Raw genomic sequence first — 27,434 nt, 5'->3', positions numbered from 1 at the left:
AGTACTATTTTAACTTTAACCATTGATACTTTTAGTAATTACAGTGGGTTTTGTTCTTAGTGATGATGAATGTCTTGAACAAAAATCAGCTCACCGCCACAGGATGTGGCGGAAACACGGACTTCCTCCCCTTTCTCCTCATGACTGTATCAAAGATGCGGTGGCTGCAGAAGTGTTTGATCACGTCTGGACAAGTGTCGTAGAGATATTGGAAGAGCTGATCAGAAAAAATTGGGAAGTTACACTCACAGGTACTTATTTGTAGCATTTGGCCCTAATGGAAAGAAAAAAAAAGACCTCTGTTGCTCAGCTTTGTGTCTCCACCCAGCTTGGCCACACCTAGGATATGATCGAGTGAGAAGAGAAGTAGGTTTTCTCCCCTTATTCATAAATGATCTTGAGTCCCTTCAAAAAGGACATTATTACTATTCTGAGTTATAAAAATGGGGCGCCTGGGTGACTCAATCGTTAAACGTGTGCCTTCGGCTCAGGTCATGATCCCAGGGTCCTGGGATGGAGCTCTGCATCGGGCTCCCTGCTCAGCGGGGAGCCTGCTTCTCCCTCTCCCACTCCCCCTGCTGGTGTTCCCTCTCTCCCTGCTGTGTCTCTCTCTGTCAAATAAATACATAAAATCTTTAAAAAAAATGTATATGCACTTTGGAACAATAACATAGAAATGCACAAGAAAGAAACTTAGTCACTCTAAAAATCTCTAATAATAGGATAACTTCTCTAATAACGGGAGATCGGTTTTTAATTGTTTATGACTTTATTTGTAAAGCAAAGTAGAAACATAGATAATTTAATAATCACTTCATTTAACCTTATCAAATGTTCTCTTAACTACTTGAAATTGAGAAGAAACAAATCCTAGATATGTCCGTGGTAGATGTTAATGGCTAATGTTATGAAATCAGTTTGTACAATAGGGTACTGCTCATGTTAATTTAAAATATATTCTTTTTCCAACCAAAGGGGTTAATTGGGTTATTATAAAATACCAAGAATTTTTCTTGCCCCAGCATATAATCCCTAGTTTTCTACCTACCACTGAAATAATAGGCATGTGTGTGTGGAAAGCATCGCATCAGCCAATGGCTCTGTGGGGGTCTCTGCTCTATGCAGGGTTCAGTGGCCATAGCAGACTCATGATAACTCAAAAACAAAGATTCTCTTTGAACAGTGAATTTTATGTATATATATATATATTTGATAACATGTTTCCTAATAATATTAATTTTTTTGTTGTTGACACAGAAGGAAAGAAACAGAAAGAAAAATTGAAAGTAGCTGGGAATATATCTCCACTGATACTCATTTCCCGTATTAACACCGATGCACCAAGTGTTCCCCCATCCAGAAGCTCTGAAGCCCGAAGCGTCTCCCTGGCTCCTCATCTTAATCCACCTCAGGTAGATGCTTTTCTGCCAGTATCTTTCTTTCCTTCAGTATTTTTATCTCTGTCCTGGTTTGTCAGTGTGCTATTTTATTATCGAATATTTGGTTCTGTTTGTCAATTAGACCAAAATTTAAAAATAATCTTTTCATGGAGTATAGTAGCATCACCACATTCTATAATAGAGTAGGGACACTCAGATTTGAGACTTTCCACGTGCTTGGAGCTGTAGAGCTGTTTCCATATTTTTAAGGAGAAAAAATGCTTTTCCCCAACATTTCCAGCCAATTTGAAGGTTACAGATACTCTCCTGTCTTCCCACCTAAATGATAAAAAACAAAAGTCAATGAGAATATTTGGGTTCATTCAACATTTATTGAGTTTGCCTTAAGTGCACTGTATTAGGTGTTTTGAGGAAATATATAGATGAGCAAAGCATGGTCCCCGATCTAGTAAAAGGAAAAGCATAATACATGTCACATGCAATACATTGTGTGAGTCATGTGCAAAACAAGGCCTTAGGAGAATAAAGGAGAGAATGATTCAGCCTGACTGGGGCTTGAGTCTTGATCTTTTAGGTTGGAGGTGAAAATTGAGCAGAAACATGAAGAGATGAGTAGGACTTGCATGGGTAGGAAGTCTGCATGGGTCATTTCAGGCCAAGGAGAGGCGTGGAGGAATGAAGGGGGGTGTGTTTGGAAAACAGTGATTGGGCGGGCTGGGGTTAGAGGCGAGGGTACTAGGACCAGCAGGGGCATTGTACCAAGACCAGGGCATTGAGAGTCAGGAATGGATGAGGGGGTTATGTTGGACATGTTGTTTAACTTTTCTAACCTTGAATATCCTTTATCTAGAGAATGATGTCCAAGATAATTGTTTTGAGGTTAGAATCATATAAATACATGAGAGTTCCTAACACAGAACCTGGTGCATGCTAAGCACTCAATACATTTTTCTCGAATTGCTTTCTTAATCAAAGATTTGGTGGAGGGTGAGGCTGGGAAGTCTGAGCTTGTTAATTTGGGTCCTTTCTCTTTTCTTTTGGGTAAGTGGCCAGTGGTTTATTGATTTTATTAATTCTTTCCAAGAACCAGCTTCTAGTTTCGTTGATCTGCTCTACTGTATTTCTGGTTTCTAATTCATTGATCTCTGCTCTAATCTTTATTATTTCTCTTCTCCTGCTTCGCTTAGGCTTTATTTGTTGTTCTTTCTCCATTTCTTTAAGGTGTAAAGTTAGCGTGTGTATTTGGGATTTTTCTATTTTTTTGAGTGAGGCTTCGATGGCTATGTATTTCCTCCTTAGGACCACCTTTGCAGTATCCCATAGGTTTTGGACCGATGTGTTTTCGTTCTCATTGGTTTCCATGAATTGTTTAAGTTCTTCTTGGTCAACCCAAACATTCTTAAGCAGGATGGTGTTTAGCTTCCAAGTGTTTGAATTCCTTCCAATTTTTTTCTTGTGATTGAGTTCCAATTTCAAAGCATTGTGCTCTGAGAATATCCAGGGAATAATCTCAATCTTTTGGTATCAGTTGAGACCTGATTTGTGACCCAGTATGGGGTCTATTCTGGAGAAAGTTCCACGTGCGTTCAAGAAGAATGAGTATTCTGTTGTTTTAGGGTGGAGTGTTCTGTATATATCTATGAAGTCCATCTGGTCCAGTGTGTCATTCAAAGCTCTTGTTTCTTTGTTGATCTTCTGCTTAGTGGATTTGTCTATTGCTGAGAGTGGAGTGTTGAGGTCTCCTACTATTAAAGTATTATTATCAATATGTTTCCTTATTTTGGTTAACAGTTGGCTTATGTAGTTGGCTCCCATGTTGGGGGCAGAGATATTTACAATCGTTAGATCTTCTTGTCGGATAGACACTTTAAGAATGATACAGTGTCCTTCTGTATCTCTTACTACAGTCTTTAGCTTAAAATCTAATTTGTCTAATATGAGAATTGCTACCCCATCTTTCTTTTTAGGTCTATTGGCATGAAAAATTGTTCTCCATACCCTCACTTTCAGTCTAGATGTATATTTAGGTTCAAAATGAGTCTCTTGTAGACAGCATATGGATGGGTCCTGTCTTTTTATCCAATCTGCAAACCTAATTTGTGCCGTTTCATGGGAGCATTTAGGCCATTCACGTTGAGAGTGATTATTGAAAGATATGCTTTTATTGCCATCATGTTGCCTGTGAAGTCCTTGTTTCTATAGATTTGTCTCTGTAAATTTCTGTTTTATATTATTCTTGGGGGTCTTTCTTATTTTATAGAACCCCCCCCCCCTTAATATTTCTTGCAGGGCCAGCCTGATGGTCACATATTCTTTCAGTTTCTGCTGGTCTTGGAAGCTCCGTGTCTCTCCACCCATTCTGAATGATAGCCTTGCCAGATAAAGTATCCTCGGCTGCATGTTCTTCTCATTTAGTACCCCGAATATGTCTTGCCAGCCCTTTCTGGCTTGTCAGATCTCTGTGGACAAGTCTGATGTTATTCTGATGTTCCTCCCTCTGTATGTAAGAAATCCCTTCCCCCTCACTGCTTTCAAGATTGTTTCCTTGGATCTAAGATTTGCGAATTGTACTATTATATGTCAGGGTGTCGGTCTGTTCTCATTGACCTTGGGAGGGGTCCTCTCTGCCTCCAGGACATGAATGTTTCCATCATTTCCTAGGTTAAGGAAGTTCTCAGCTACGATTTGCTCAAATATATCTTCTAGACCTCTCTCTCTCTCTCCACCCCCTTAGGGATCCCAATAATTTCTGATATTGGAACATTTCATTCTGTCACTAATCTCTCTCAGTTTGATTCCTTGGGTTTTAATTTGTTTTTCCTATACCGCTTTGATTTCTATCTTTTCTATCATCTTATCCTCTATCACACTAATTTGTTCTTCTGCCTCAGTTACCCTGGCAGTCAGAGTATCCAGTTTAGAATGCATTTCGTTCATAGAATTTTTAAGTTCGGCCTGATTAGATCTCATTTCTGCCCTTAGAGATTCTATATTGTCGTTAATATTTTTCTCAAGCCTAGATATCACCTTGATAATTGTTACTCTGAAGTCTATTTCTGACATCTTGCTTATATCCATACCCATTAGGTCTGTCGCAGAGGCCAGAGACTCTGAGTCTTTTCTTTGTTGGGGGTTCCTCCTCTTAGTCATTCCGTTGAGGGGTGGTTGGGGGAATGTACAGAATCCCAAGTATTAACCATGACCCAAGCAAGATGCACCTGTTTTATAGGGACCTTAGGGTTGTCATCCTCCTGTTCTTCCAGCCTGTCTTCTGGGGGAGGGGCCTGCTGCACTGTGACTCAGGCAACCAGGCTTGGGCAGAGTTGCCCTGCCCCCTGTGGGGGGAGGGGTGGAAGAGGACGGGGTATGGGCTCAGTGAACACCATTTTTTTCGGGCTTTTGTTCTCTGGTGGCTTTTCACGTCTCTTCCAAGAGTCAGAGCAGAAGTGACACATCCAAACCTCTGTCTCAGAACAGAGAGATCTCAGTCTGCTCTTCACTGAGCTCTCCAGGCCACACTGTCTCCCTTTCTGTGTGCGCTGCTAAAACCCGCAACCTCTCTGGTTGTGTGCCCCTCAGCAGCTCTCCCATCGCTGCAACCCAGGGTCAGGCCGTCTCTGCCCTTCATGCTTCTAAAACCGTGAGCCATCCGTGGTTCGCGTGGGCCCACGCACCTGCAGCTCCTGGATCCTGTCTGGGGGCTGCACTAAAGTCCTTTCCTGGCCCCTACCTGTGTGCGAGTCTGTGCCCTGTCCCCAGAGTGGGAGGCTTGTGCGTGCCGATGTTGTATCACCTTCCCGGCACCAGCTTCAGGGATCCCAATAATCCCTCCCCTTCTGTTTATTTTCTGACATCTGCGTGCAGAATCATGGCTCGCCGCTTTATACCTTGAGATCATGGGATATATTCTGTTTGTAGAGATCCAAATATATCTTCTTACATCTCAGGCTGATTTTGTGGGTGTTCAGATGGTTTGGTAGATATCCAGCTCAATTCGGGGGACCAGTTGGAATAGGGTTCCCTACTCCTCCGCCATCTTTTCTATCGCCAAGGCTGAGCTTCTTCATGGGAGACCTTCAGTAATGCTAAGGAGCTTAGACTTTATGTTTCTCATAGCTCGTCTTTTGTGGAGTTAACAGAGAAAAAGGATAAGTCAGGATTCCTAGTCTTGAGGTAGATGCAGTTTAGCTAGAAGGAGTCAAGCCATGCCAAACACTACTACACACGTGCACACAGGTGCACGCCTGCAACATGAGGCAGTCAGTAGATCGTAGAGCAGATGAGAGTTTGAGCTGTAGGACTACAAGTATAGGGTCCAACGTCACAATTTATTAGCTCTGTGATCTTGAATCAGTCCCTCAAAGCCTTCGTCTCATTATCTGCGGGATCTGTGAGTCAGGAAGCTGTGAGAAGTAAACAAAATGAGACATATAGTACAACGTGTAGTGTAGAGAAGGCACCCAGTAAGCGTTAGCTTTCGTTACAACCAGATATGAATTGTATGTTATATCCCACCATATCCTATCCTATATTGTAATTTGATGTCCTTTAGCTCATAAATGCCATGGAGTTCAGGGGGAAAGTAGCACACTTCCATAAAGTAGAGTGATACATGAACTAAATCCTAAATGATAGGTAACATTTAGTAAGGCTGCCTCGAGGCAGAGGCAAAAATATGCACCTAGCATAGGAGCAACTAAACAGACAATCTTCGCAAGATTGGAAGAACACAGAATAGTGTGTATGGTCCAGGGGACAGAAGTTTAAAATAGAAATGTCTAATAGGATTGTTTTACTCTGTAGTGTAAGGGCTTTACAGTAAGCTTTCTTTGCTTTTGCTGTTCAAAATAAACTTTCAGAACTGCTACCATTAATTGTATTTGTTTATCATTTTAAACTGCTCAGGCAGGTCCAACAGTGTTTCCCACTTTGCATTTTCAAATATGCAGTACGAATCCCATAAAAATGGGCAGCTGATGACAACATGGAAAAGAATCCTTAAGTATTAGACAATATAAGTAAACTTGAGAAATATGGAAATTTTTAAGTCTAAAGGGCTTTTTACAAGTATTTTCTTTTTATACCTTTTAATGGGTTTTGAAAATGTTTTTTACAGCTAATTTGTTGTTTTCATTTGGATCAATATTAAAAGAAAATGAATGGACAACAAAGTTGAAAGTAAAAACGAAGTATTATTAGAACTTGTTTTTTTTCCTTTAAATTTTTTTATTGTTATGTTAATCACCATACATTACATCTTTAGTTTTTGAGGTAGTATTCCATGATTCATTGTTTGTGCATAACACCCAGTGCTCCACACAGAACGTGCCCTCTTTAATACCCATCACCAGGCTAACCCATCCCCCCACCCCTCTCCCCTCTAGAACCCTCAGTTTGTTTTTCAGAGTCCATTGTCTCTCATGGTTCATCTCCCCCTCCAGTTTCCCCCCCTTCATTCTTCCCCTCCTGCTATCTTCTTCTCTTTTTTGTTTCTTAACATATATTGCATTATTTGTTTCAGAGGTAGAGATCTGTGATTCAAGTCTTGCACAATTCACAGCGCTCACCATAGCACATACCCTCCCCAATGTCTATCACCCAGCCACCCCATCCCTCCCACCACACCCCAACTCCAGCAACCCTCAGTATGTTTCCTGAGATTAAGAATTCCTCATATCAGTGAGGTCACATGATACATGTCTTTCTCCGATTGACTTATTTCGCTCAGCATAATACCCTCCAGTTCCATCCACGTCATTGCAAATGGCAAGATTTCATTCCTTTTGATGGCTGCATAATATTCCATTGTGTATATATACCACTTCTTCTGTATCCATTCATCTGTTGACGGACATCTTGGCTTTTTCCACACTTTGGCTATTGTGGACATTGCTGCTATAAACATCAGGGTGCATGTACCCCTTCGGATCCCTACATTTGTATCTTTGGGGTAAATACCCAGTAGTGCAATTGCTGGATCGTGTGGTAGCTCTATTTTCAACTGTTTGAGGAACCTCCATACTGTTTTCCAGAGTGGTTGCACCAGCTTGCATTCCCACCAACAGTGTAGGAGGGTTCCCCTTTCTCTGCATCCCCGCCAACATCTCTCGTTTCCTGACTTGTTTCTTTTAGCCATTCTGACTGGTGTGAGGTGATATCTCATTGAGGTTTTGATTTGGATTTCCCTGATGCTGAGCGATGTGGAGCACTTTTTCATGTGCCTGTGGGCCATTTGGATGTCTTCTTTGGAAAAATGTCTGTTCGTGTCTTCTGCCCATTTCTTGATTGGATTTTTTGTTCTTTGGGTGTTGAGTTTGATAAGTTCTTTATAGATTTTGGATACTAGCCCTTTATCTGATATGTCATTTGCAAATATTTTCGCCCATTCTGTCGGTTGTCTTTTGGTTTTGTGGACTGTTTCTTTTGCTGTGCAAAAGCTTTTTATTTTGATGAAATCCCAATAGTTCATTTTTGCCCTAGCTTCCCTTGCCTTTCGCCAATGTTTCTAGGAAGAAGTTGCTGCGGCTGAGGTCGAAGAGGTTGCTGCCTGTGTTCTCCTTTAGGATTTTGATGGACTCCTGTCTCATGTTTAGGTCTTTCAACTATTTTTAGTCTATTTTTGTGTGTGGTGTAAGGAAATGGTCCAGTTTCATTCTTCTGCATGTGGCTGTCCAATTTTCCCAACACCATTTGTTGAAGAGACTGTCTTTTTTCCATTGGACACTCCTTCCTGCTTTGTCAAAGATAAGTTGACCACAGAGTTGAGGGTCGATTTCTGGGCTCTCGATTCTGTTCCACTGATCTATGTGTCTGTTTTTGTGCCAGTACCATACTGTCTTGATGATGACAGCTTTGTAATAGAGCTGGAAGTCCGGAATTGTGATGCCGCCAGCTTTGCTTTTCTTTTTCAACATTCCTCTGGCTATTCGAGGTCTTTTCTGGTTCCAATCAAATTGTAGGATTATTTGTTCCATTTCTTTGAAAAGAGTGGATGGTATTTTAATGGGGATTGCATTGAATGTGTAGATTGCTCGGGGTAGCATAGACATCTTCACAATATTTGTTCTTCCAATCCATGAGCATGGAACATTTTTCCAATTCTTTGTGTCTTTCTCAATTTCTTTCATGAGTATTTTATAGTTTTCTGAGTACAGATCCTTTGCCTCTTTGGTTAGATTTATTCCTAGGTATCTTATGGTTTTGAGTGCAATTGTAAATGGGATCGACTCCTTAGTTTCTCTTTCTTCTGTCTTGTTGTTGGTGTATAGGAATGCCACTGATTTCTGTGCATTGATATTCTATCCTGCCACTTTACTGAATTCCTGTATGAGTTCTAGCAGTTTTGGGGTGGAGTCTTTTGGGTTTTCCACATACAGTATCATATCATCTGCAGTGAGAGTTTGACTTCTTCTTTGCCGATTTGGATGCCTTTTATTTTTTTTTTTTTGTTGTCTGATTGCTGTGGCTAGGACTTCTAATACTATGTTGAAGAGCAGTGGTGAGAGTGGACATCCCTGCCGCGTTCCTGACCTTAGGGGGAAAGCTCTCAGCTTTTCCCCATTGACAGTGATATTCCCTGTAGGTTTTTCATGGATGGCTTTTATGATATTGAGGTATGTACCCTCTATCCCTATAGTCTGAAGAGTTTTAATCAAGAAAGGATGCTGTACTTTGTCAAGTGCTTTTTCTGCATCTATTGAGATGCTCATATGATTCTTGTTCTTGCTTTTGTTAATGTATTGTATCACATTGACTGATTTGCGGATGTTGAACCAACCTTGCAGCCCAGGGATAAATCCCACTTGGTCGTGCTGAATAATCCTTTTAATGTACTGTTGGATCCTATTGGCTAGTATTTTTGGTGAGAATTTTTGCATCCATGTTCATCAAGGATATTGGTCCGTAATTCTCCTTTTTGTTGGGGTTTTTGTCTGGTTTTGGGATCAAGGTAATGCTGGCCTCATAAAACGAGTTTGGAAGTTTTCCTTCCATTTCTATTTTTTGGAACACTTTCAGGAGAATAGGTATTAATTCTTCTTTAAATGTTTGGTAGAATTCTCCTGGGAAGCCATCTGGCCCTGGGTTCTTGTTTGTTGGGAGGTTTTTGATGACTACTTCAATTTCCTTAGTGGTTATAGGTCTGTTGAGGTTTTCTACTTCTCCCTGGTTCAGTTTTGGTAGTTGATACATCTGTAGGAATGCATCCATTTCTTCCAGGTTATCTAATTTGCTGGCATATAGTTGCTCATAACATGTTCTTATAATTGTTTGTATTTCTTTGGTGTTGGTTGTGGTGTCTCCTCTTTCCATCATGATTTTGTTAATTTGGGTCTTTTCTCTTTTCTCTTTGATAAGTCTGGCCAGGGGTTTATCAATCTTGTTAATTCTTTCAAAGAACCAGCTCCTAGTTTCGTGGATCTGTTCTACTGTTCTTTCGGTTTCTATTTCATTGATTTCTGCTCTGATCTTTAGTATTTCTCTTCTCTTGCTGGGTTTAGGCTTTATTTGCTGTTCTTTCTCCAGCTCCTTTAGGTGTAGGGTTAGGTTGTGTATTTGAGACCTTTCTTGTTTCTTGAGAAAGGCATGTATTGCTATATATTTTCCTCTTAGGACTGCCTTTGCTGCATCCCAGAGCTTTTGAACAGTTGAGTTTTCATTTACATTGGTTTCCATGAATTTTTTAATTTCTTCTTTAATTTCCTGGTTGACCCATTCATTCTTTAGTAGGATGCTCTTTAGCCTCCATGTATTTGAGTCCTTTCCGACTTTCCCCTTGTGACTGAGTTCTAATTTCAAAGCACTGTGGTCTGAAAATATGCAGGGAAGAATCCCAATCTTTTGGTACCAGTTGAGACCTGATTTGTGACCTAGGATGTGATCTATTCTGGAGAATGTTCCTGGGCACTAGAGAAGAATGGGTATTCCGTTGCTTTGGGATGGAATGTTCTGAATATGTCTGTGAAGTCCATTTGGTCCAGTGTGTCATTTAAAGTCTTTATTTCCTTGTTGATCTTTTGCTTAGATGATCTGTCCGTTCCAGTGAGGAGAGTGTTAAAGTCCCCCACTATTATTGTATTGTTGTCAATGTCTTTCTTTGCTTTTGTTATTAATTGCCTTATATAATTGGCTGCTCCCATGTTAGGGGCATAGATATTTACAATTGTTAGATCTTCTTGTTGGATAGACCCTTTAAGTTGGATATAGTGTCCTTCCTCATCTCTTATTACGGTCTTTGGTTTAAAATCTAATTTGTCTGATATAAGGATTGCCACCCCAGCTTTCTTTTGGTGTCCATAGCATGGTAAATGGTTTTCCACCCCTTCACTTTCAATGTGGGGGTGTCTTTGGGTCTAAAATGAGTCTCTTGAAGATAGCATATCGATGGGTCTTGTTTTTTTACCCAATCTGATAGCCTCTATCTTTAATTGGGGCATTTAGCCCATTTACATTCAGGGTAACTATTGAAAGATATGAATTTAGTGCCATTGTATTGCCTGTAAGTTGACTGTTACTGTATATTGTCTGTTCCTTTCTGGTCTATGTTGCTTTTAGGCTCTCTCTTTGCTTAGAGGACCCCTTTCAATATTTCTTGTAGGGCTGGTTTTGTGTTTGCAAATTCCTTTAGTTTTTGTTTGTCCTGGAAGCTTTTTATTTCTCCTTCTATTTTTAATGACAGTCTAGCTGGATATAGTATTCTTGGCTGCATATTTTTCTCGTTTAGTGCTCTGAAGATATCATGCCAGTCCTTTCTGGCCTGCCAGGTCTCTGTGGATAGGTCTGTTGCCAGTCTAATGTTTCTACCATTGTAGGTAACAGAGTTCTTCTCCCGAGCTGCTTTCAGGATTTTCTCTCTTTCTCTGAGACTCGTAAGTTTTACTATTAGATGTCGGGGTGTTGACCTATTTTCATTGATTTTGAGAGGGGTTCTCTGTGCTTCCTGGATTTTGATGCCTTTTTTTCCCCACAAATTAGGGAAGTTCTCTGCTGTAATTTGTCCAATATACCTTCTGCCCCTCTCTCTTTCTTCTTCTGGGATCCCAATTATGCTAATGTTTCGTCTTATCGTATCGCTTATCTCTCGAATTCTGCCCTCGTGATCTAGCAGTTTATCTCTCTTTTTCTCAGCTTCTTTATTTTCCATCATTTGGTCTTCTATATCACTGATTCTCTCTTCTGCCTCATTTATCCTAGCAGTTAGTGCCCCCATTTTTGATTGCACCTCATTAATAGCCTTTTTGATTTTGACTTGGTTAGATTTTAGTTCTTTTATTTCTTCAGAAAGGGTTTCTCTAATAACTTCCATGCTCTTTCAAGCCCAGCTAGTATCTTTAAAATCATAATTCTGAACTCTAGTTCTGACATCGTACTAATGTCCGTATTGAGTAGGTCCCTGGCAGTTGGAACTACCTCTTGTTCTTTTTGTTGAGGTGATTTTTACCATCTTGTCATTTTGTCCAGAGGAGAATAGATGAATGAGAGAAGAAAATGCTAACAGGGTAACAACATCCCCAGAGAATATACTCTAAAGAAATCAGAAAAGACCTGAAACCAGGGGCAAAGAAAGGGAAAGAAGGAAAAAAGAAAAAGAAAAAAAAAAAAGAAAAAGATAAAAACAAACAAAAACAGAAGAAAACAAAAAAAAACAGAATATGATCAAATATGATCAGGCTAGTGCATAGATCAGTGCCACACACTAGATTTTGGGTGTATTTTGGTCTGTTAGGAGAAAGTGCCTCCCAAAATTGTAAAGAAAGAAAGACTTATATATGTACAAAATAAGGGTTGATATGATGAAGGGATGGAATATGACTGTAAAGATGAAAATTATAAAAAATTTTGTAAAAGGAATTGATAAGTTGTTTGAAAAAAGAATGAAAAGGGTTTAAAAAAATGGAGAGAATATGATCAGGCAGGAGACTAGAACAAAGCCATACACTAGAGATTTACGGTATATTTTGATCTGTTAGAAGAAACTGTATGTGAAAATTTTAAAGAGAGAACAACTTATATATATATATATATATATATATATACCAAAAATAAGGGTAACTACTATGAAGGGATAGAATATGACTCTAAAAATGAAAAATAAAAATGTTTTTTAAAAAAGGGATTGATAAGATGGTGGTTGAAAAAGGGAAAAAGAAAAAATTACAAAAAAAATTACAAAAAATTAACTTTGAAAGACTAAAGAATCATGGTCAAAAAGCCATGGATTGTATGTGCAGTATTCCCGTAGCGCTGGAGTTCTCCTGTTCTCCTTGATCGGTAAACTTGGTCTTGGCTGGCTGTTCCTGCAGATCTTCTGGGGCAGGGGCCTGTTGCCGTGGTTCCCAAATGTCTTTGCCGGAGGCGGAATTGCCCCGCCCTTGTCGGTCTGGGCTAAGCAAGCTGCTCAGGTTTGCTCTCAGGAGCTTTTGTTCCCTGCAAGCTCTCGGTACAGCTTTGGAGGACCAGGGCGAAAATGGTGGCCTCCCAATCTCCACCCGGAGGAGCCGAGAACTCGGGGCCCCGCTCCTCAGTGCGCCCCCAGAGAAAAGCAGTCAGTCACTCCCGTGTCCCAGGTCTCCGGCCGCACTCCGTGCTCCCCCGGCCTGTGAGCGAGCATTTCTATCTCTGGCACCCGACCCCATGTGGAGTCTCCAAACCCAGCAGATCCCTGCGGTGCGCTCCTGCGCCGCTCCTCCCCGGGGGAGGGAGGGGAGTCTCCCCGGCTCTGCCGCTTGTTGGGTCCCTGCTGGAGGAGCAGTGGCCCGACTGTGTCACCGATCACAGTTTATGGCAACCCCGAGCTGAGAGCCCGCGCCTCAGCTCCGTCTCTGCAGCTGGCTTCCCCGCTCCGATCCCTGGGAGCTCTGGTGCACTCAGGCACCCCCGGTCTTTCTGTGACCCCGAGGGTCCTGAGACCACACTGTCCCGCGAGGGTTCCACCCCCCCGCTTGGCCACTGCAGCGATGTTCCTCCGCGGAGCCGACTTCTAAAAGGTCCGATTTTGTGCTCCGCGGCTCTAGCACTTGCCAGAAGCGGCCGACGGAGGCCCCCTCCCCCGCCGTCTATCCTCCCCGAATATCGCCTCGGATTCACTTCTCCGCACGTCCTACCTTCCAGTAAGTGGTCGCTTCTCTGTTCAGAGAGTTGTTGCTACTCTCCTCTTCGGTCTCCTGTTGAGTTCGTAGGTGTTCAGAATGGTTTGATCCCTATCCAGCTGAATTCCTGAGACCAGACGAAATCCAGGTCTCCTACTCCTCTGCCATCTTGCTCCGCCCTCAGAACTTGTTTTGAAATAAAGCATCCTAGCGGTAATTACAACAGGTCTTAATTTATTCCTCTAACATTTCTTTTTTAATATTCAACATGGGGAAAATGTGACTGTGGCTTCTACATCTATTCTCCAACTAGAATATGACTCTAGTTTCCGAAATCCTGTTTCCCTGAATCTAAATGTTGTTTTCCATCCTAGCTGGCCATATCATGGGACCAGATAGGGAATTCATGATTATTTACCCTCACTTCATGCTTCCACCATTGTTATCTAATTTATTTCTCATATGAAGTATGTGTCATTATCCTCAACTTAATGATTAGGGAATTAAGACTCCAAGAACAAAGTAATCTTTCCAAGCCCACCTAAGAGGGAGTGGTGGGAACTGGGATTCAAATGTAAGCCTTCGAGATCTGGTGTTTGGGTTTTTTCTCAGGCTATTGTGCTGCTCCAGGGCAGGTAGCTGGGGCCAGCTGTGAAGGATAGGGTAGGAGAAGAGATCTGAGGCAACAGCTCAGTTAGGAGCTGGGGTACCCTTTCTTTGCTTCTCCAGATTCTCTCTCTACCTTCTTCCCCCTGGTGTGCTCTGGAGGCTGGTGCACACTAGCAGTATGGAGGGCTCCCTTGTCCTGCAGCTCTAGGAGCTCAGAGCGGGGAGGGGGGGCAGACAATGGCAGGACGTTGTTTACTTCTGGCCTCTCTGCCACATCACAGTTATTGGTGGCATTTCCCCAAGCAGCTATCCTGTGCAGATTCCAAAAACCTCTCCCTCATTATTTGCCACTCCAGGCCTGCATGTGGTAATGTGTCCCCGCTGTTATGTTGTTCTATTGCCTGGGGGAATAAAGCCAGTCCTTGTTAATTTCTCTGCCCACATCTTTGTAAAATATCATCTGTGTTACATTTTTTCCTCAAATTAGCTGTTTGGAGTGTGCCATTTTTTTTCCTGCTGATTCCCGAGAGACACCAGTAATCATAATAGCACTGGGTGCTTTTTAATTTGTATTGTTTTTACTTTTCTCAGATTCATCGCTTCTCCAACAATTTTTATAGTGATTTGAGTGGTGTGATGACAATTCAAGCAAAGCCACTGCAGCAGAGACCTACCTATTTCTCAGACAGAACACAGTAAGTATAAGAAATAATCACCCCGCCTCTTCTGTATGCTGGGTACCTTTGAGCACTGAAGACTACAGAGGATGTGGGATAAGGAGCATCCTGTTTAACCCCATATTCACTAGGTGTGCCTGAGCCCATTCGGGAAAGGAGACAGCCACGCATGAGAATGAAGACACACTATTCTAACATCAACCACAAAATGATCACCGTTAGGTTAGGGCAGATAAATAAGGGGAAGAGAGCTGTGAATTCTTAATCTTGTGGGCTATACTGTAGGATTACAATCAGTGAGAACCTTAGATTTTTCCCCCCTGTGGAAGATTCTTCATTGAAATAGAAATTGAATTGGAAATGATAGCCTGTCTGTTCATTCAACCAGTATTTAGGAGCATCTTCTTGAGCCAGGCATTGTCCTAGACGATACCTAGTGATGGATACATGTATATGGGTCCTGTTGTCCTGATGCTGACATCTGAGTAATCAGCTTGACTTCCACCCATCCCCCAGGAATGAGCAAGAGGACAGATCACTGGGTGCAGGTCCCAGTGCCCTTTCTTTGGCACGGCACCGCCTGGGACGAACCTCCTCCGATGCTCGCATACTCCACACTTCTGAAAAGAAAACACCTGCGTACACGAGGCTGCCTTCTCTTACTTCAGACTCACAGAGGATGAAAACCCCCAATGTGTACAATGATGAAGTTCTTAGGGGAACAAAACTGTAAGTTCTGTCTCTCTCCTAGTAGACCAGCTGTCACAGAAGACGGAGACGCTTGCCAGTTAGGGCTTATGGATTCGTATGCACGAAGCATCCTCTATCAGATTGTATGTGGCCACTTTCCAAGTAGTTCGTGAATTTGAGTATTTCACATGAGTTGTGTTGCAGTAGTCGAGTTGACTGTATACTTGAATATAGAGTCAGGTAATGTACCCATAGCCGTGCCATAAAACGCATCTGTAATGGTGAGGTGATCTTGGATGGGAATTCGGTGGCCTCATCTGTAAAACTAACAGTTAGCCAATGCTTTCAAATTACGTAATTAATTCTTTCTCATTATGAGGTTCAAAAAAATTAATGTGCATAAAATGCTATACAAATAAAAAGGACATATATAACTATTAGTTTTTTGTTTGTTTCAAATTTTTATTTAAATTCTAGTTAGTTAACACAGTGTGATATTGGTTTCAGAAGTAGCATAACTATTAGTTTTTATTTATCTCTAAGGCTATGTTTCGCTCCACGTGGGGAGTTTCAGAAAAGCTTTTGACCTTAGGGATCAACTTCAAATCATTGCCTTGTTAGAAAGGAATCCGTCCCCTCCTTCACTGCAGAATTACGAAGGAGCAATCCAGCTTTCTCACTCATAAGGGCCAGTGTTTATTGGGTGCATTCTGTCACCAGCACCAGCTAAAGGAGTCACATTTATTATTTATTCCCTGCCACAAATCTTTTGAGTTGGTCCTCGTAGTATCCCAGATCCAGGGTGAAGAGACAGAGACTGAGAGAAGTTGCATAACTTTCCCGAGATGATCCCACGAGGGAGAGAGAGGCAGAGCTGGGACTCTGCACAGTGCTGTTGCACTTTGGAGACCATGCCCGCAGGGCCCCTGGGGCCACCTGCCTCCTGCCTCGAGGGAGCCAGTGTTTAAGGGGTTGCCTTAGGCCCCCCCCCCGCCCTGCAGGGGTTGGGGGCAAGAGCAGCTGCCAGGGCTTAACCAGCCCCTAGGTTTTTCAGGATGCATTCCACAGTGCCAAGCCACGATTGGTTTTTTGATGGGTCACTGTTTCTTTCACAGTCTGAAACTGGTATTTCCAGCATTATTTGGGGTATTCCAGTTATCTGGGGCTATTTGCTCTGGCAGTTCTTTCAGGAGCTCTCCCCCTCCTCTCTTCCCACTGGGGACCACCAGGGCCACCTCCCCCCTGCCAGTGTCACTAGCACCTCGCTGGCCGTCTCTTCCTCCTCCCAGCCCACCTGGGCTCCACCGTCAGGCTTTCATCCTAAACCTTTTCTGTTTTCTACTGAAGTCATTCCCTTCATGCTCTGGCCCCTTCCTATCTGTAGACCTGTGTTTTTCAACATTTTTGTTATTACTGCCGTACTAAGGAGCCCTTTTAGACTCTTTTTCCTAATTCCTCCCCCACCCGTGGAATTTTAATGCCACAAATATACCGTACAGTCTATGTACTGTTCTTTATATCTGTGTTTTATGCATAAAAAGAACAAGGTTTTTTTTTTTTTTTTTTTTTTTGGTCCCACCAACAATTCATGTTTGCCCCTTGGGGGCAATGTCACCATCTTTGACTGGGGGCAGCCTTATCATCTCTCCGACCCACAAACAGACCAGCTGTGTGTGTTCTGACTGCCGTGATTTTGTTCGTGCTCTGTCTTTCACTTTTATTAAAAATAACCTTTTTTTTTTTAACCATCAAAGTACAACAAGTTCTCTGTGGAACATTAGCACAATACCAAAAATATGAGTAGGTATCAAAGAGCCCCTGTATGCCCAACACATAGAAACAGAGAAATGATAACTTGGCAAGATGACTACCAATTTTGTCTGTGGTTATGTTTCTTCTTTTCTCTTCTTTCCCTTATCTTTTTTCTAATACTACATTATCCTACTATTGTAGCACTTTCTCATATGATATTTTCACTTAATTTTATTCATATTTTCCATGTTGTTAAATATTTCTGAAATATTTCTGAAATGACTAGAGAATAACATGTGGGTGTGTGATAATCTATTAAGTATTTCCCATTATGGAAACTTTTCATTCCTTCTATATTTTCCCCTATTATAAGGTATAGTGAACATCATTTTTTAAAAGATTTTATTTATTTATTTGTCAGAGAGAGAGAGAGAGCAGGAGCCGGGGGAGGGGATGGCAGAGAGAGAAGCAGACTCCCCGCTGAGTAAGGAGCCCGATGAGGGAGTCGATCCCAGGACCCCAGGAAAATGACCTGTGCCGAAGGCAGTGGCTTAACTGACTGATGAGACACCCAGGCGTCCCTGAACATCATTTTTATATAAATCATTTTTTTAAGTTTTTATTAAATTCCAGTTAACATACAGTATAGTATTAGTTTCAGGTGTACAGTATCATTTTATATAAATCTTAATAAGGAAGACTTCAAATTGTGTCCTGGTGGTACAATCCTAGAAGTAAAGCTACCAGGTCAAAGGTTATGGATATTTTTAAGACTCTTGAAATATTTTTGCAAAGCTCTTCCCAGAATGGTTCTCACAATTTGTAATCCCACTGGCAGGACACAAAGATCTTTTCTTGCAGCCTCGAAACTATGGATAGTATATGTATTTTAAAACATCACAGGTCAAAAGGGTCATATTTTAACTTTCATAACTTTATTATTAGTGACTAAATGAATTAGAATCTTATCCTAGACTATCCATCTCCATTCTTGTGTATCATTCAAAACCTTGGATTCCTTATTGATTTCCATCTGGATGATCATGTTTTCAGGAACCTTCAAGGGCCTGGCACAGCCGAGCACTCAGTAAATACAGGTTAACATCACTGCTGACCAAGGAGGAGGTGACTGGAGCTGGTGGTCAGTCCCTCTCGCGTTTGTCTTGCTGACACTCTGCTCATTTTACGTGAGCATTTCTTTCTGGAAGGCAGTTGTGATTAGTAGTTCAGTTGGGGAGCTTCGGGTGGGGTCTGGCCCCTGCTGTCTGCGGCTGGCTGCTCAGCCAAATGTTGTTTTGTTTACAGGCAAACTGGCATGGAGTGTGTGTCCTCCCCGCTGGTTCAAGCCTCCCGGAGCAGGTTACCCCCAATAGGCTCAGAGACCGGTGAGCAGAATATGGCAGTTCCTGGATCTCGACCTGTTTCTGTAAGACAGATTTCATTCTGTTTAAGTGCACCATTTAGATTGTCTCTTGGGAAACAGACAAGCAGAATATAATGTTGGCCCTTCACAGTGAACTCAGTGCCATCAAATGTTTCATAATCTGCTTCCTGAAAGTAACTGGCTTGCGACAAGGGACAGGAGGTGGGAGGGTTAATTCACTGTTTTGTGAAATACAAACATCATTTGAACTAAGTCACAAAGTCCAGGTGTCAAGGAACATCTGATAGGATGGTAGAGGGAAGCAAAGAGCATGAAGGTCAGGTCAGGAGATAGGGAGATCTGTGTTTGAACCCTGCCAGGTAAACTCTGTATGACTTGTAGACATATTCTCCCTGCGTCTTAATTTTCTCACCCGTAAAAGGGCCAAAGTGATTCCTTCCTCAAAGAATTGTTATAAGGGTGAAATGAATTTATAGATGGTAGATTATGCCTGAATAAAGTAAGATCTCAGGAAAACACCTGTGGCATTTTTATCAGGCCTCATTCTCACACCTGCACCCATGCTCAACGCAGCCACATGATGGCAAATGGTCTGGGCAGGTCTGGGGTCCCTAGTCTGCATAACCACATTTCCCCCCAGATGTACGATGACTCCTCACTTCACTCCCATACAGGTAACTTGTCTCTGTTTTGCAAAACATAGAAGGACCCCAGTTGTGGGAGCGTAAAGGACTAAAGAGAAAACCCAACAGAAACGTTTTCTCTTGGATTCCTTTGCCTCCTCCAGTACTGCAATAGAACCCATTCCTAGAGAGGCAGGAGTTGCAAAGGGTTGTTGTGTAACCTTAGCATGTTGTGGCTTAGAGTAAGGTCATAAAAGAAGGCAAACATCAAAAAAAAAAAAGTCTGATGCTTCACAAATGCAAAATTACATGGCTATTATAATTTAACAGTAAGAATTTTAGGTGGTTAAGTTTCTGAATCCATGTTTATTTCTGAGGTCCGTACCATTTAATCAGGTTACATAAGAAAATTACATAATTAAAATGTATATTGATATTCATGTGTGATGGACCTTATACTTCACAGTATATAAATAAAAGTTTTGAATTAACAAGTGAATGAGCACATAGAGTTCTTCTTTTGCCTTTTTTAAGGATTGCATTTACCTTAAACCAGAACATATTATCCTTTATTCAGTACAGAGGGAGGCAGCCACAAAACCGTGTGCTAAGTGCAATTCCTGACAGTTCAAAGCGATCGCCTCTTCGAGAGAGATCTCTGACTATAGAACACTTTTCAAGACCCAGCACGACCCATGCATTTCGGGTGGGTTGCCTGTTAACCCTAAATATGATTTTTGAAAATGTCTGAAACAATAAAACTCATCCCTCATTTTATTTTTCTTCCAACAGTTAGATACTCCCCGGAAAGGTTCGTTGACCCTGATGGAATTTGCTGGCCACACATGGACAAGTCAGAGTTTCTTCACAGGTCGGTTTTCTCCACATATAAATAAAATGATATAATAGGTGAGGTTTCAGGTTTTGGAAAGAGAAATTGAGGATTATCTACCTTAACGGGACTATTTTGACCATGTAGGAGGAAATACCAAGTGTTTCTCTGCTATGTCCAGACACAGAAGTCCCTACAAAGAGCAAAACCGCAGAGATAAGCACCTATCTGCTATTCGGCATAAAGGGGGAAATGTGCCCAAACGCTCTTCATTAAATCAGAGCCCTCACTCTCAGCAAAAGGAAAATTCTGTCTCATGAGTCTTACGAGAAATGTCAGTGTCTCTCTCTGCAATAGAGTTTTCATGTTTTCCATGAAACCCTAATCTTAGTTCTCTTTGAAGACCTAATAATAAAAATGCTTCATAAAATTAATACAAATATTCTATTTTATAATGGAGAGTTGTACAGATAAATACTTATTTTCAGCTATTTTTAGAGTAAAGTTTCTAGTCCGAATTCAGGCCACTGATGTTTCAGTTTTCCAAACTGTTGCCAGCATTTTTGTTTAAGGAGGCAACATAGGGTCGTCATGAGTTGTGATATTCTGGAATCAAATGCCTGTTTTCCATCCTACTTGCTGAGCTGTCTTAGGAGAGCCTCAGCCTCTCTGGGCCTCAGGTTCCTCTTTTGTAATAGGCTGGGTGGATAAAACCATTGTTGGAAAAACGTATGCAAAGGACTTAGCTAGATTCCAGGCATCTATTCTTGTTTAAAAATTATGAATAATTTGTATCTAGATAATCTGAAACGTAAAGGATGATTTGCTATTTTAAGGCAAATGCTATAGTTTAAAAAATAAATCTGGTAAAAGGGAAGCCCTGGGACAACAGAGCAATTTTATCACTGTTTACACCAGCCCTTCTATAGTTCTGTAGCGCAGTGGTGTCGAAGATTCTTAAGCCCTTTACAATTTTTCTCCTATGTGAATAGCACGAAGCTACTGTGACTTTCTGTTGCTTTTCTTTGTATATTCCCTAGCATCATTCACTCTCACTGTCAGTGATGGTAATTTGTTCTCTAAAAGGCAGCCATGCCATGTTATAAGTATCGGTCTGACTTGTAGATGGTTGGAGGAAAGTAGGCATCAAAGCGTGTTTATTAATACATAACAATGTGCCAAGTGCTCGTTCTGTGCCACGTTCTGTGCTGAGGGCCAGCATTCAAACACCGAGGATGTTTTGGTCTGTGCCTCAAGGAACACTCAGTGTAGTAGGGAAGAGGGAAAGGACCACGAGGGAGGTGAGCAGGACCGCCCGCTGGATATGCAGATGGGTAAACGGACAGAGAGGCTTCCCAGAGGAGCCAAGAGCCATGCCCTGCAGGATGGGCATCACGTGGTATGCGAGAGAGAGAGAGAGAGAGAGAGAGAGAGAGAAAGATTCCATGGGTGGCCAGGAGACCGTGGTGCTGAAGGAGAGAGCTCATGGAATTCTGATGAATTCATTTTTGGAGATGTTGCCCGTAGCATGTTGACTGGAGCTATCTAATAGTTTGCTGGGCACACAGGATTAGAGGTTTGGAGAGGGAACTGGGCTCTGAATTCGTTTTAAATCTGCACACTTAATTTTCCCCCAATACCAAGTCAGTATATTCTCTTATCGATAATTTTGTGACTATTGTTATTGATGGTCAGAAGCCTTTTTCATTTCTATAAGAGTAACTGAGGGTACATGAGAGAGATATTCTTGTATTTCTAAGCATTTATTTTCTTTTCCTCTCAGAAGCAGGTGTGTAATCTCTTTCTTAACCTTTGCTTCCAGGTCAGAAACAACAGGAGCTATTAACTTATCAACATTTGGTCTGTGGCAGAAAAAAAAAGAGAAAAGGGGAAGCTGTGGGGTATCCCCAACAGTGGGAAGGATGTCTTCAGGCAGCTGACATTGCCTCAGTCCCCAGGAAGTAGTAGGACCACCAGAGCTAACCACTCAACTTCCTGGGCCTCAGGGATCCACCTCTGGGTAGAAGGTTCTAGCAAACCCACCTGCTCTCAGAGTACACAGGGCCAGCACCGAGGCTTTGGTGGAAGGGAGCCCCCTTCTTTCTTCTCAGGACCCCAAACAACAGTTTTTGTCTATTTCCTGGTTTATGTACAAGTGACATGAAAATAGTTTTTTTCTTTTTTAAAAATATCATCTGCATGGAATCCTTTTGAGAGCTGGAATTATGAACATTTTAATGAGAGTTACTTTTTGGTTGGTGTTTCAGGTTCACAATATCCGCCTAAATCTTTTCAGAAGATGACTCTGACTACAAGAAAGAGATTCCAAGTGGCTTCTTGATGGAACTTGGACTTCAAAGCCTCAGCACACCATTTGTCACTTGAAAAATGGAAGAACAAGTATTATATTATGTATCTGTTTGTCTGACAGTGAGATGTAAGCCTGTGTGAGAGAAATGCAAACAAATAAACAATTTAATTTTGAACACTTGCATTGCAAAGAGAATACAAGTCAAATTCACCAACCTTCTCTATTGGAAGCATTCCAACAGAGATTCTTTAGGCTTTGCTCAGAAGAATCTGATCTGTGTTTATCATCCATCATTTTATCAATTATACACAGACACACATGTAATTAGTGTATGTTTACACACACTACTTAACAATGTGAGAGGATATTATCTAGGAATATGCCATTTTGTAATGTTGTGTTTTGAAATGTGTGTTTTGTGTCTCATTCTGTCATTGATCCATCAAAATCCTGGTCACTAATAGATATCACAACCTTCTCTAGAAAATAGCGAAGCCATCTTTGGTACAATATGCCAGTTTAACTAAGGTTCAGATGATCCTAATCATTGCGCTGACTTTCTTACACCTGTTTTTTTTAAAAAGTACTTTAGTCACGAGCTTCTTTGAGGAATGTCAGTGGCTGCCTCCCGAGCCAATCAGGTTTTACTGGTTTTCTTGCTCAAACTCGGACAGTTTATTCAAAAGTAGCCCAAACTTATTGATTTTTAAACCATAATTAAAATATATTGCATGTGGTTTCCTCTTCGTTGTTTGCAGGCGAAGGTGTTGATCCACTGGAGGGAAGGCTTCAGCAGACCTCTTCCTTATTTGACCCCAGTGTGACCTTTGCTCAGATGTCACCTCTGCCATAAAGCCTTCCCGATCCCTCCGCCTAAAGTAGCAGCTCTCTCGTCTCTGTCCCTTTGCCCTGCTTCCTTTTCCTTCAGAGCATGTGTCCCTATTTGCTAGTCATATGGAAAATGGAACAGGGGATGCCAAGGAGAAGTGGACGATTGGAGGCCGGGCTCTAGGGCCGTTTTCTTTGCTCCCCCACCCCATGTTTTTCCTCTATAGAGACTTGTATCCTTAGGCTCACTTTTAGATTCTCAGGTCTCAAATCACCATAATTTCCTTTTTTCTATCAATACTTATATTTTATCAATTTTTTATTAATCCAAAATGAAAGTTTATCTATCTATCCTCATATAAATGTATAATAAATTATTTTCAGACATATTTCTGGTTGTAAGAAAAGAGGATCTTGGCCTATTTATAGATGTCTGCAATTGAAAAGTGTGTTGGGACTGGAATTAGCGTCGTCCTTGACCACGGAGTGACAGAACAAACATGATGCTAGCTAGAGTCATCGTGCCTCTGACTGATCATTTCTCCCTTACATTCCTGACTCATTTCTTATAGTAATGGAGCATGTTAGGGGGTAGATGGATGGCCAAAGCTCTGTAACTCTAGGTAATATTTTTAATGCTCAGTTACCCATACAAAGCAGACTGGAGCATTTTGAGAATTTTCTAACCTCTCCCTCAACATTAGCTTACAGAAACTTTCAAGAGAAAATATCGGTTTTTTTTTTTTTTTAAGATTTTATTTATTCATTTGACAGAGAGAGACACAGCGAGAGCGGGAACACAAGCAGGGGGAGTGGGAGAGGGAGAAGCAGGCTTCCCGCCGGGCAGGGAGCCCGATGCGGGGCTCGATCCCAGGACCCTGGGACCATGACCCGAGCCGAAGGCAGACGCTTAATGACTGAGCCACCCAGATGCCCCGAAAATATTGGTCTTAACTTAGCAGCCCCCAAATATGAGGCATTACTCGGCATGGGAGCAGTCTGGAGTCCCGGTTCCTGAGGGCCTCTAGTTTGGTTTCTCTGGTCCCTAATTATGGCTAATTGTACCCTTTCTATCCACCCTGCTCTTAACAGACCCACTCAGGCTAATTTCTGCCCATTTCCAGGAACCATGCAACTCCTTCCCCAATCAGCGCAGACTTCTTAGAAGGAAAATGGTATTCATTCTAAACTAACACTAAGGTAGAGTATCCAAGATAAATTATTTTCTCATGCAGAACCACTGAATATATTTTATGGGAGCTTTACTTTATGTGGCTTCTGAGTTTTGTAAATGATCATCTATTATTTATATATGTATTGATAAAAATGCTTTCAAAGATAGAACCCGGTGCAGCGATCCCGATTTGCATCTTCTAAATCTTTTCAAGAAGAGGATAAAGTATGATTTTAGAGATAACGGAGACTTGGCTCTGCCACTGACTTTAAAAACACTTGTTTATAGCATATATTTTTACACCTGTATTAAAGATAATATTTTATTTATAGGTTAACTGAGATTTAGAGGTTAGTAAATAATGCTTATGTCAAGGATGGTGCTTTTTGAACTGATTAGGGAAAAATTGGGGCAGTGTTTTCATAATAATCTACCTTGATAAATGAGTCTTAGAATTTCTCTGTTAAAAATTAAAAAAGACAAGTTGAGTAACTCCTGAGATCAGTTTTTAAATGAAGGTTAATGACTACATTTACTGAAATGTCTGTTAATTCATCCAAAACCAGGAAGAAATGAAGGAATTTTAAAATAATATAAAAACAGGGACACCTGCCTTCCTCTCAGGTCATGATCCCAGGGTCCTGGGATCGAGTCCCAAATCGGGCTCCCTGCTCAGTGGGGAGCTTGCTTCTCCCTCTGCCTGCAGCTCCCCCTGCTTGTGCTCTCTCTCTCTCTCTCTCTGACAAATAAATAAAATCTTAAGAAAAAAATAAAAATATAAAACATGTAAAATACCATAGAAAACGGCTAAATTTTATAAACTTAATATCAACGGAAGTATCCATACTGGAACTAGAATGGAATTTCCATGCCAATTATGAGGTACATTTTTATAAAATGTCATAAAACATGTGGGTATTATATTTTTATTGTCCCTGCTTCATTATGACCACAGATCTTATTCAGGAATTTTAGCTCTCTAATTTTTAATAAAAGTATTGAAAGAATTTTCAAGACTTCATTACACTTATAAAACTTCTTTCCATTCCCAATTTTTATATCTGTGTACCTCTCCAGTTTCTAATACACGGGTTATTCACTCATTTATTTCTAACTGCATAGCATACTTTTCCCAGTAAATTAAAAATACATAACCATACATGTTTGGGAGGGTTTATCTCATTTATGAATACCCCAATATAAGCTTTTTTTCCCCCCCAGGAAATGACATTCCTGTGTGATAATCATGGATTTACTATTTCATCAAATATTCATCAAGCACCTTCTTTGTGTCAGATTCTTTCTAAGCATTGGGACTGGACAAGACGAAGTCCAAAGTGTTTGCCCTAATAGAACTTTGATTCTAGCAGAGGAGAACGATTATAAACAAATCGATACCAACATAACGCAAGGTCAGGTAGCAATAGTGCTGTGAAGAAACATAAAAAGGGGTGAGGTAACAGTGGAAAGAGCTGCAACTTTAGATAAAATAGTCAGGAAAGGCTTTATTGCAGAGGTAATATTTGAGCAAAGACTTGAAGATAAGAAAAGAAACATGTATATATGAAAAAGCATTCCAGGCAGGAAAAAACACACAGTCCTAAAACAGGAGCACACCTGGAGGTTTGAGGAACAGAAAAGAGGCCAGTGGGACATGGCATGGAATTAGCAAGCGGGTAATATAACAGGAGATGAGATCGGTGAAGTAATTGGAGCCGAAGGGTTAAAATCCTTTTTGACCTTGGAAATGGTAAATTATCTGAAATAGGAAGCCCCTGGAGAGTTTTCAGGAGGAGTGACATAATCTGACTCCAGAGGGTGTTCAGGATCAGATGATAGTGGTACAGCTGGTGAGGAGTCAAGGGACTTTGGATATCTTTTGAAATTTGAGTCAATAGGATTTGCTTTTGCATTGTATATGGACTGTGATGAAAAGGAATCAAGATTGATTCCCAGGCTTTGGCTTAACACTAGGGAGCATGCTGTGAATGTCATGTTTGAGATGCCTATAAGAGGGGCGCCTGGGTGGCTCCGTTGGTTAAGCATCTGCCAGTCATTTAAACATCTGCCTTTGGCTCAGGTCATGATCCCAGGGTCCTAGGATCGAGTCCCACATCGGGCTCCCTGCTCAGTGGGGAGTCTGCTTCTCCTTCTCCCTCTACGCCCCACCCTCTGCTCAGGCTCTCTCTCTCTCTCTCTCTCAAATAAATAATTTTTTTTTTTTTTAAAAAAGAGAGAGATGCCTATTAGATGCCTAAGTGGGGATGTTGAGACATTTGGTTAACTGTACCTGGGGTTTAGAGAAGAAGTACAGACTGGAGGGATATATTTGGCAACTGTCAACATCTAGATGGTATTTGAGTGCCAAAGTGGATGAAATAACCAAGAGCCTGAGTGTAGACATGCAGGGAAAACAAAGTTCTGGGCCCTGGGCCTCTTAACATCTAGAGCAACAGGATGTGAAGAGAAACTAGCAAAGCCGACTGAGAAGGAATGACTGGTGAGGAATGACTGGTGCGGGAGAACAAACATTAAAGAACGTGGAATGCTCAAAGTCACGTGGGGGAAAAGAATTTTCCAAGGAGGTGACAAGGACTCAAATATGTTGAATGCTGTTGATAAGGGCCAAGAAATTACTTGAAGACTTAGCCACAGGGAAGATACTGGTGACGTTGACAAGATCTGTGTTAGTGAAATGGACAAGGCCTGGTTGCAGAGGGTTCAGGAGAGACTATGAGGAGAGGAATTGAAGCCAACAGGCATGGCCAGTCTTTTGAGGGATTTTTCTGTAAAGGTGAGCAGGGGAATGGATCTAAAGGGAGATGTGGACTCAATCCTTTAGAAGAGGAAGAAAATAAAAATAATGTGATATACTTAAATAGATTAAATAAATACATTTTCTTTCTTTCTTTTTTTTTAAAGATTTTATTTATTTATTCATGAAGGAGAGAGAGAGAGGCAGAGGGAGAGGCAGGCTCCCAAGGAGCAGGGAGCCCGATGCGGGACTCGATCCCAGGACCCTGGGATCATGACCTGAGCCGAAGGCAGACGCTTAACCATCTGAGCCA

At 41.4% G+C, this 27,434-nt stretch overlaps 1 protein-coding gene across 7 annotated transcripts in view; it reads left to right on the top strand.

Annotated features, from left to right (window-relative positions):
* Positions 1-23,937, top strand: part of FAM149A (family with sequence similarity 149 member A) — a 70,126-nt gene extending 46,189 nt beyond the window's left edge. For 4 of the 7 annotated variants that reach the window (XM_027598274.2, XM_027598271.2, XM_027598272.2 and 1 more), the window contains 8 exons: positions 61-251; positions 1,258-1,412; positions 14,687-14,790; positions 15,289-15,501; positions 18,520-18,640; positions 19,799-19,927; positions 20,014-20,092; positions 22,321-23,931. In XM_027598274.2, coding sequence (XP_027454075.1) covers positions 61-251; positions 1,258-1,412; positions 14,687-14,790; positions 15,289-15,501; positions 18,520-18,640; positions 19,799-19,927; positions 20,014-20,092; positions 22,321-22,394 — 1,066 coding nt within the window. In that variant the 3' untranslated portion in view covers positions 22,395-23,931. Of the gene's footprint in view, positions 1-60; positions 252-1,257; positions 1,413-14,686; positions 14,791-15,288; positions 15,502-18,519; positions 18,641-19,798; positions 19,928-20,013; positions 20,093-22,320 lie in introns of all 7 variants that reach the window. The other 3 variants (XM_027598269.2, XM_027598270.2, XM_035726026.1) reach the window with 3 other exon arrangements.
* The last annotated feature ends 3,497 nt before the right edge of the window (positions 23,938-27,434 follow it).

This window comes from Zalophus californianus, chromosome 2 (assembly GCF_009762305.2).
Source record: "Zalophus californianus isolate mZalCal1 chromosome 2, mZalCal1.pri.v2, whole genome shotgun sequence".
Taxonomy (NCBI): Eukaryota; Metazoa; Chordata; class Mammalia; order Carnivora; family Otariidae; genus Zalophus; species Zalophus californianus.
This window is presented reverse-complemented; position numbering and strand designations above follow the sequence as displayed.